At 41.6% G+C, this 11,057-nt stretch overlaps 1 protein-coding gene across 1 annotated transcript; it reads left to right on the top strand.

Annotated features, from left to right (window-relative positions):
* Window positions 1–6,886: 6,886 nt before the first annotated feature.
* On the top strand, window positions 6,887–10,458 carry Tmem74 (transmembrane protein 74). The gene has a single exon (XM_090339268.1). It carries the CDS (start codon window positions 6,904–6,906, stop codon window positions 7,801–7,803), a length of 900 nt encoding a protein of 299 aa, XP_090195394.1. The 5' UTR covers window positions 6,887–6,903; the 3' UTR covers window positions 7,804–10,458.
* The last annotated feature ends 599 nt before the right edge of the window (window positions 10,459–11,057 follow it).

The raw sequence follows: 11,057 nt of genomic DNA, 5'->3' as shown, positions 1-11,057 counted from the left end.
AATTAAGCATCTGCAGAAAACTAAAGTTGGATCCTGCTTTGTCACCCTGTACCAGGATAAACTCCAAATGGAGGTAAAAGCAGATACACTGAAAACTTTACAAAAAGGAGTAGGAGATACACTTGGTGTCCTTGGCACAGGTCGAAACTTTCTTAATAAAGACCAAGAATCACAACAAATCAGAGAAAGGCTGGATAAGTGGGACTGCATTAAACTGCAGAGCTTTTGTATGGTAAAGGACATAGCTAGTAAATTAATTAGGAAGCCTACAGAATGGGAGAAGCTCTTCACTAACCGTACAACAGACAAAGGCCTCATATCTAAAATATATCAACAACTCAAAAATTGAATCATTCCAAAACTAATCTCCAAAGAAACAACCATCCCATTATAAGATGGGTCAAAGACTTAAAGAGAGTCTTCTCTGAAGAAGAAATAAAAATGGCCTATAGACACAAGAAGAAATGCTCAACATCTCCGGCCATAAAAGAAATGCAAATCAAAACAACTCTAAGATTCCATCTCACTCCAGTTAGAATGGCCAGGATTAGGAAAACGAATAACAACAGATGCTGGAGGGGATGTGGCCAGGAGGGATCACTACTACATTGTTGGTGGAAGTGTAAACTCATTCAACCGCTATGGAAAGCAGTATGGCAGTTCCTCAAAAGACTAAACGTACAGCTCCCCTATGACCCAGCAATTCCACTACTTGGCATTTACCCAACCGTCCAGAAACAAGGGCATACTAAATCCACTAGCACAACAATGTTCATTGCAGCACTATTTACCATAGCAAAGATATGGAACCAACCCAGATGTCCCTCAGTTGATGAGTGGATCAACAAGTTGTGGTATTTGTACACAATGGAATTCTATGCTGCTGTCAATAAGAATGACATCATCCCATTTGTAAGGAAATGGAAAGACTTAGAAAAAATCCTATTAAGTGAAGTAAGCCAGACTCAAAGGAACATAGGCTTAATGGTTTCCCTCATTTTTTTGAGGGAAAATGATTATGATTTCATCATAATCAGTAGAAACCTTGAGCTCTCCTAGCAGAGATTTGCAATAGGGCAAAACCTAGATACATAAGGCCATATAGTATGATGCTAAATGAAAGGACCTCTAGGAAATAGAAACAAAAGCCATATAATGAGTGATTGTTGTCCTTAATGTACTATGTTATCTCTCATCTCTTTTGCTGTCCCTTGGTTATCTCATATTGTTACAGTATCTCACTTTGTTATCTCATATATAGGATATATTTGTATTTAGTTATTTGAAATTGTATAGGGAAGGGGGGAAAACAAGATGAGGGGTGGGGCTAGGGGGGAGGGAAATGGGGACCAAGACATGAGAAAGCATATCAATGTTTGTGAAGTAATGCACCTTCTATCTGGTGAATATAATGTAACCCTTCTATTAATATATGAAAAAAATCCAAAATAAAATAAAAAGTAAATGTATGATATAACTATTAAAATGTGCTTTCAAGCATGCCTGTTTTATTGACAAAGAAAAAGGGCTGAAGAGGAAAATTCAAGTGCAAAATGAAGTATAGAAAAATGTCAGGCAAAAGATTTGCAATAATGATAAATCCATTAAAAAGATAAAACATCATCAACAATAGGAAAGGAAAACAAACTGTAGTAATTGTATAACCTGCTCTGATCTGGATAGATAAACCAATTGCATCCAACCACCTTCATGTCCTTTATGACTTACTGCAATAAAGAAGCAAAGACTGACATTTGTATCAAATATGTCTCATGGCTTACATTTCTCTTTGAAATTCATGGGTCATTTCTTTTACTCAGAAGCTCACTTTAACATAGCTACTTCCCTCTGATTAAAGCTTACAGAATGTATCTCCTGTAACTGACTTGTATCTTGATATTTAAGTTTTATAGCCGATATTTTTGCTTGAAGATTACAATAAAATACTTAAGGATTCTAGGCTAGCTCACCTTCAATTTATTACCTAAAATGACCTTTACAAAATTCACATATGATCTTCTCATTCTCTTGCTTAAAAATCATCTTTGATATTTTCCAGATCTGAGATTTTAGTCCACACACGTTATCTGTATGTGTAAGTCCAGAGTTGATCTGTTTACTGCTGACATTTCCATTATCAGGACTTGACAATTTCATCGCTCACACTTTATATGGCAAACATGCTGAACCTTTTCATTATAATAATTCACTTCTGAATTATCACCTCCATCCTATCTTCCTGTTTTTCTGACCTTAGGATTTGATTATCCTCATGGACATTTAGACCTCATGCTTTTTTATCATCTTCCTTACAAAAATTTTGGACTGGAACTGAATGTCTTTTTCCTCTTTTTCTTTTCATCCCTGACTAGTTCAAAATGCTTTCTCTCAGATCTGCTTTTAGGCTCAACACACTAAGCCTCACAATCTTCTTTGTAGTTTTGCTTTTGTTTCCCCAGAAAATCAGCTTAGTCCTTCTACAGTCACTCTGCTCGTTGTCATATTCCTGATTTCTCTAGGTATGCAGAGAATACTTGTCCTTCTTAGACTGGTGGTACTTTGTGACATTAGTATTGCCACCCTTCTTTTTTTTTAACAAAGTCCCATGGATCTTAGGAACCATAGCCATGATTACAGAACTTTTAAAAGACTATCTTATTCTTCCCATGGACAGTTTCTTTCTATTTTTGTCTTATTTACTTATTATATTGTAAAGAAATCTATGAATTCCTGGCATTCTGAATTGGGTGTTCTCTCTACATGTTCCTCCTATATTACCTATTTCTTTTGCTGTAACATTTTTGGAATTATGTTTTACTCAGTTGTTACAGTGGCCCATCCTCTATTAGACTATAAGTTCCTTGAATGTTGGGATGTTCCATTCAGTTCACTGGTCTATCTCCAAGCCCTTAGCATAGAACCTGCTGACAATTAATACTTGCTTAATAAATGATCACATTATTGACTGTTTCTAATGACCCTAAATAACGAAGTTTGTTGCGGTAATGGTTCCATAGCCCAGAGCTTATCTGTGGAACAGGATGCAAGAGAGTAAGAAGAGTTGAAATATTTCTGGTTTAAATGAAAAAGAAGTCCAGAGTAAACACATCCTTCCTGTTACAGAAAGGGTCAAATCAAGAGAGAATCTCATCCTGATAAAGCGAGACAATGAATGGGCACCCAAATATAGAATGGACCATGAGACATCCCGTGTGCATTTTTAAAACTTGAGATACACAATTTTCCTATCACCACAAGTTTCTCTTTCACATTATCCATTTACCTTTGCACCTATGCCAGAAACTCCTACCATCCTACAATTTTGTCATTTTGAAAACCTTACATAGATTATAGTACATGATCTTTCTTCAGATTTTAAGTTAATATTTTACTTAGTGTATCTGCAAAATGCTTCTTGAAATTGGCTGTAAATTATGCTGCAAGTTTTGAGACGTATAACACTTCCTTCTGCCAGGCACTTAGTGTCCTGGAATTACAGAATCACATTGGTTAAATTTTAGAAAAACTCACAAACTGAGCAAAAGTATTCTGTGAAACTCCTGTGAAACTTCAGTCTAACTCCTGTTTCATGCTTCCAGGATGAAACTTTTTCAGAATTCCAACCCAAAGTATAGGAAATGAAGCAAATTCCTTCAGGCTCTTCCCCTTGGTGGGTTCAACCCTCCTTACTCTCCTTACAAGACCTCATCTGGTCTCTAGATCTCATCTTGATGTTCTTGTTCCCAGCCCAGTAGAGTTTTACATTTGCCATGTCTTCAAGGAAGTTAGGTTTTCTAGCTTTACACAACAGAACAATTAAATTTCCACTGTTTCTCCTAGTTATAGTTTTTCTTGACTCCTAAAGTGCTTAAAAGATTTTTGAATTTCTGGATTTAAAAACAAAAGGGTAGTGGAGATGGGATTTTTTTTATTGATATCTAAATTCATTCTAGATCAAATTCAAGTGGAGTAGTTGAGGGACTCTCTCTCTCCTTTAGGAAAAACAGTGTCATGACTTGAAAAAGTGGAGGTATTTGACCAGCTGTAGACACCACTTTATTGTTTTAACACACTTGCAGGTCAACCCTAAGAAAGACAATGTCTTCGGAGCCCTGACTTCCAGATACTATTTTAGAAGCCCCTATCTATGGTTATTGTAATCTCTGAGTCGCCCCCCCCCTCCACCTTTAAATAAGGAATAATTAGGATAACAAGGAAATGACTTACTTGTGATTTTATTATAACTAAAGGTATATTCCCTCCCTTGGCCATCCAGTGTCCAGGGTTTGGGGAGGGTGGAGCCCGCTCTCCCCTTAGATGGCCAGCAGGAGGGGAGGAACCGGAGTAGAGGAAAAGCCACACCTGGAGCTTAGGTGTGAGAGGGAGCAGGGAGGCGCGCAGGGACCGCCCCTGAACTACATCTCCCGGGATGCTCCGCCCGAGGGGGCGCCCCGCCCCGCCCCGCCCCGCCCCGCCGGGGAAGGCGGGCACTGCCCACCGGCGAAACCCGGCGGCGCGCCGAGGCTACAAGTGCTGCGGATGGGGAGCGGGGACTTGCTCCGAGATCGAGCGCACGGAGCCGCGGCCGAGCCGAGTGAAGGAGCCCGAGGTGAGCGGCGGTGCCCAGGATGGGGTGGGATGGAGGGATGGAGAGGAGGCGCCGGGGTGGCAGGGGAGCCCCCCCTCCCACACACACACTCCCTCCCCAAGGTGCCCGCTCCGCCTCCGGCACCTCAGCCGCGGCAGCCCAGCTGGCGGGTGACTCAGTGTGAGGCGACTTCCCCCGGGCCGTGCCCCCGCGGGATGCCCCGCCGCCCGGAGCCCCGGGAAGGCTCCTGTGGGGACCGCGCGTGGCCGACGCGTCCGCGCCCCGAGGTGGTCTCCCCAGCCCCGCCTCGCCCTCGCCGCCGCCCCGCCGCGCACTTCCCCGGCGGAGCCCACCGGTGCTGAGGACCGCCGGCGTGGCTCGAGGGCGAGAGCCCTCCCCACCGCACCCCGCCCCGGACCGAAGCCGGAGGGAGGGAGCTGGGGTGCAGGCTTCTCTCCCCTTTGTTAAAAACGGGGGGCTTTCTGTGACGAGGGTGTTTTCTTATCCGAAGGAGTCTCGTGGGATTGGTGGAGAGCCTGGGGCGTCTGTGAGGGGAGGGCTCTTCGCAGTAACTGAGGAAACCCCACGACCACGCGGCTCTGTGGGCACCCGGGGTTTGTTCATTTATTTATTTATTTATTATTTACCGGTGGGGTTGGTTCGTCCACTTCCTGAGGGGGAAAAGCTCGACCCTCCCTGGTAGTTTTTCTTTCACTTCGAGGTTGTTTGTGGTTGCTGCTGATGATGTTTGCTTGTTCAGGCGCAGAGAAACTCTGATAGTTGGGAGACAAGTGTTTAGTTGGGATTGTGTAACAGGGGAGGACTGATGTATAGCAGGAATTTATGTGTGTGTGTGTGTGTGTGTGTGTTATGTATACACATACTTCTGCTAGATGTATGCATATAAACACACATACATATATACATTATGTGTGTATCTTATGTGTGTGTGTGTGTATTCCCTCTCCTGTACTTTTGAGTTGGTGTTGCCAGACCGACCTAAGGGAACCTTACCTGTACCACTCCTACCTGCTGTTGAAGCTGTTGATTTTGAAGTGTACCAAGCCTCCAGTCATGGGTTGCAGTTATCACCCTGGATTTTAAAACAAAATAAAAGCCCTTGGTTAAAACTCCTGTATTTACTGGGAGAGAAAAGCAGATTTTTATTACTCGGGAAGATGGGCAGATGGCTTTGTTGTTACTTCAGAGTTCTCTCCCACAAAGATCCCATGCTGTACTGGATAGCAAGGAATGTCCTTGCTTTGAAGTTCCAGGGTTGACCTCAGAAATACCTTCTCACTTGCTTTCTCTAGGTTTATAATTTGCCTCATGTTGTCAGGCACACTCCTTAGACTGAGTGTGTAAAATATTCTGGTTGACGAACAGCTTGTGTGTGTTTAGTAAACTGTAGGAAGAGGGAAAAATTCAGACCTACTGGGACTTAGCAAGTGGGGCCAGAGTAGCAGACAGGCAAGATGGAGTGGGCAGAATGTGAGTATGGAGGAGCAAGCTGTATGTGTTTTGCACACTGAAGTGTGCAGTCTACACACTTTGACAATTAGCACATGATACTCTCAAGGATCATTGAGGGGTTGGGGAAGAATGGAAGCATGTGGCTTGTAAGCAGACTCCTCCAGGGCTGTGTGACTTGAGTCATTAGATATATGAGTTACAAGGTTAAAAGAGGCAGCTGCATAAACCAGCCTTTTCATTCACTTCAGGATTGCTGAGTTAAAATGCTCTGGTCTTGCTTCCAGTGGCACCCAGCTGATAGGAGCATACATTTATTAAACTAATCTGTATTAGACTCTGTTCCCAACTCAACAGTGTTCACATACACTTTCACTGAATTGGTAAGAAATCTTGCTTTCCCAAGTTCTCCAGCCATTCAAGGGCTCTGCTGAAAAGGGCCTGGGCCTTTCTTGTTTGTATCTTTCTACAGGAAGCCTACTTTCTCCTTGAAGGAACCCTGGCACAGGAATGTGTGAGACCTTGATAAATTCGGCTTAATGTCGCAATACGCTTTCTCCAGAGACACTGCCACTTCCTCTCTGCTTCCTTTCTACTCTGACCTGAGTTTCTCACTGCTCTCCCCTATGACAAGTCAAAGGATTTGCCTTTGCACATACTCTGGCTGCTGATCTTTTCTTGTGCCCCTTTCAGGAGGCACTGGGGTTGAGGTACCCACAGACCACTATGGGTGCAAAAGAAACAGAAACTTCAAGGGCAGCTATCCTGGCAGTGTCATTAGCTCCTGTGTGGTTCTTACCTATCTCTGTTGCTGTTGGCAGAATTCTGGAAGCTAATTAGCTCCCATGGAGCTCTACAACCTCGCTAAGAACAACATCCAGGCAGATCTGTGTGATGCTGCAGACTGGAGTTCAGCAAGGCCTGACCAGGCAGATGCAGCAGTCCTTAGAGCATCTTACTGCTATCAGAAACACTGTATGTCCACACCAATGGAAGGATCTAGACTAAGCCTTTCTCCAGAATCTTCTTCATCTACTTTGCAAGGCAGTGCTATTCAGCCAAACTTCTTCCCCCCAGTCCCTCTTGACTCAGGGAACAACCAAATAACTGAAGAACGGAAAGTCTGTGACTGCTGCAGCCAGGAATTGGAAACTTCTTTTACCTATGTAGATGAGAATGTTAACTTGGAGCAACTGAGCCAGAGGTCTCCTTCAGCCAAAGGGAATCATAACCCCGGAGAACATGGCTGGGGCAATCCAAACGAATGGTCCCAGGAGGCTGCTATATCCTTGATATCTGAGGATGAAGACGAAACGAGTTCAGAATCCACATCTTCAGGGAAATCAGTGGACTATGGTTTCATCAGCGCCATCTTGTTCTTAGTCACTGGCATTTTGCTGGTGATCATTTCTTACATTGTCCCACGGGACGTGACTGTGGACCCCAACACAGTAGCAGCCCGGGAGATGGAACGTCTAGAAAAAGAAAGTGCGAAGCTCGGGGCTCACCTGGACCGCTGTGTGATTGCTGGGCTCTGCCTCCTCACACTTGGGGGAGTCGTTCTGTCCTGTTTGTTGATGATGTCTATGTGGAAGGGCGAGCTGTATCGTCGGAACAGATTTGCCTCTTCCAAAGAGTCTGCAAAACTCTACGGTTCTTTCAACTTCAGGATGAAAACCAGCACTAATGAAAACACCCTGGAACTCTCTTTGGTAGAAGAGGATGCCCTGGCTGTTCCAAGTTAATTCTGTTCATGATTGTCAGCAGAATTTGCTTAGACATTGTGAAAAAAAAATCATAATTTTCTCAATGTGAGCAGTGCTGTTTGGTTGCCTGGCAAGAAGAGTTCCTTTCCAAAATCAACAGCCAGGGAGTAGTTTCCTTGGTTTGTTTGTTTTGTGATTGTTTTCCATGTATCTTCTGTTTAGAAGAAAAACCAGGAAGTGGTACTGTGGCTCAAAGTGGTGGAGTGCTAGCCTTGAGTGGAAAAGCTCAGGGACAGAGCCAAGGCCCTGAGTTCAAGCCCCACAACTGACAAAAATGAAGAAGAAAAACCATGTAAAGGCCTAACAAACCACAACCAGCTACATCTGTCTTTCTATGAACTGTAAAAAAAAAAAATCTTTTATTAACCTGTAATGGCTTTGAGCTTCTACTTGTACAGCAAAATAATCCAAATGACCCAATGCAAAATGTATTGGCTATGATTCTGGATACTAATGCATAAAATGAAATTGATTGCCGATCTGTCAATCCCATAGGAAGGCTTATGCGGTGCTTATTTATTTTCTCACTAAATTTTTCTTCCTGTAGCTTATCTAAACACTAACATACAAACCTTTGGGTGTGAAGGTTTTGAAGCTTGGGAATGTTGGTTATTTAAAAAAAAACAATTATGAAAGTGTTATGTTTAAATTTTTCCTATATTCAAAAATAGAACTTGTGTCATTGTGTTAAACTGCTTAATATTATATAAAGCATTCGTAATACCAATGATAAATTAGCTCACCAACTATTTACCATTGTCATATGCCCTTTTTCTAAGCAAAGTAAAATTAGTTGCTGACATAATTCCTTTTGTTTGTATTAACCATCATCTTGATCACCAATGTTGTAGAAGTTTCTGGTTCTTTACACGAGAAAGGCAAAGCAGGAGAGTTTTAAATTAATCTCCAGACATCTAAACATGTAGACAAGTCTGAGTCATGATTCACTCTGGCAACATTTTACTGTTGGTGTGTGGGAAAAGCATCAAATGTAATTGCAGCTAGACTCTTGAGAACTGTGCCTAGTGGGTTCTCGCTTATAATAAGCCATGGCCTCAGGAAGCCCTAAAGCATACAGCCCAAAACATTACCATGGAAGGAGAAAGATGAAACTCACCCCTTTGGTGGAGTTGTAGTCATCAGCAGTCTTCACCTCCTCTTCACCCAGATCTAGACATAATTCCACTTGGGCATCTCAATCACTCTCCATTCTTGAAAATCCTTTATCTATGAGAGGCATGAAGGGCAGAGTGGTTGCAGTTTTGTGAGATACACTGTGTGCCTACAGATACTGTCTCAGTAGGACAGTTATTCAGGAAGGAGGGAAGGAATGCAGCTTCTTAAATACTTTGCATTGTAGAGGAGTTATTTTGCACTGTAAAGAAGTTCCTTAAAGTTTGTTCATCCTCCTCCTGCTATGTCATTTTCATTAGGTGGTTACAGCATCAGTTTTTAAATAGGATTTGAACTAGTAATTACGAGTCTGAATAGGGGGAGGTGAAGGAGTGAAAAAGTGATTTCTGTATACATTGTAAAGCCCAATTACTTATACATTCTAATATGGTAAGATACCTATGTAATTGAGCACTTAAGAAGGTCAGATTAGGGGCCGGGAGTTTAGCTTAGTGGTAGAGTGCTTGCCTAGCATGCATGAAGACCCGTGTTCGATTCCTCAGTACCCCACATACATAGCAAAAAGCCAGAAGTCGTGCTGAGGCTCAAGTGGTAGAGTGCTAGCCTTGAGAAAGTCCAAGGACAGTGCTCAAGCCCTGAGCTCAAGCCCAGGACTGGCAAAAAAAAAAAAAAAAAGAAGATTAATGTGTTGGGTGAGATCGAGGGTGAGTTACTAAGAATTAAGGAGAAATGCCGAAAGAGGTAGAGACACAGAGGACAGGTATGTGGAAGAACTATTACATAAGAAAGAAAAAAAATCAACCATGTAGATATCATAGGAAAATAGATACAGTTTAAATTGCCTTTGCTTTTCTGCAGCTGAGGCTTTTGAACAAACACTTCATTTTCCTGGGAGTTTCACATCATGATTTATGGTGGGACCTGTCTTACTAACATTATGAATTGTATGTTCTGGATAGTTTTGAATTTTCCAGGTCTAGTCTTCTGGAGGAATTCTGTTGGACGGTGTTGAGGCAAGAGAGCATGATCTACTTGGATGAATGAATATGTCTGAGCTGTGTTTAATAAAAATATACTTGAATACGTGTTAAAAATACACAAAATTAGTCCTGAAAGATCATGATAGCCCTCAAATCAGCTGAACAATGTTTTCACTTATTGGTGAAAAGAGATTGGTTAGCCAGATAAGGTTCAGCTGGAGTAATTAGTAATCTGATTTTTCAGTTTATGATGGAGGATGAATCTGAGAATCAAGCATTATGAAATTTTTTCACTTCTATAAGGGTGATGATAAAAAGCCAAAGCTTTCATATGTAAACATTTATGAATGTTGCTGTGCTACTAAACAACAGAGATTCAATCTTAAATCGCATTTTAAAACTGTCAGTTTTGCAAAGAAAATTTAAAATTGAAAGTGAATCATTATTTCACAACATTATCTAAATTTGCTTAAATACAGAGCCTAATTCCTAAGGTTCTGCCTTTTTGAAGTCGACCATAATGTCAGTTTGAATTCAGAAAGCTACCTAGATAATTCCTTTAAGACTGAATTGAAATAATTCAGATTACTACCTTATTCGTTTGTTTCTCCAGACATTTCATGTGTATTGTTTTCATCCTATCACTGCCTGAACTCAAGATGAGTTTGAAATGAACGTCAAGGCTGGGAATATGATTCCACAGTAGAATGTTTGCCTAACATATATGAGGATTGTGTGTAGGGTCCTCGGCATAACAAAAAATATAATAATAAAGTAAAAACAATACAGACAAAAGGTTCTGAACTTTCTGCAATATGATTTTCAATTAAAAACGAAGTATTTGGGGTTCTAAAAGTACTGTGGCCAACTCTGGGAAATATTAAGAGACAATGATATTGGTTTTAGATTTTTAATGAGATGCATGACTTTAACTTTGCCTCTTTAAACATGATGTTGGATATGATCCAAGTTGGTTATCTTTGTTAGATCTTCGGTAGAAAACTATCAAGGTTCTAAGTCTTTGATTTCATGATAGCTGACTTTTGGTTTGGAGATATTCAGGCTTGCTGGGACCCATTAAGTTCTTGGTAGCCTGGGAAATACATTAACTTTCACTGT

This window comes from Megascapheus bottae, chromosome 9, assembly GCF_031878675.1.
Source record: "Megascapheus bottae isolate mThoBot1 chromosome 9, mThoBot2.hap1, whole genome shotgun sequence".
In the NCBI taxonomy this organism is placed as follows: Eukaryota; Metazoa; Chordata; class Mammalia; order Rodentia; family Geomyidae; genus Megascapheus; species Megascapheus bottae.
Note: the sequence above shows the minus strand (reverse complement) of the source record. Positions and strands in the feature narration are given on the sequence as shown.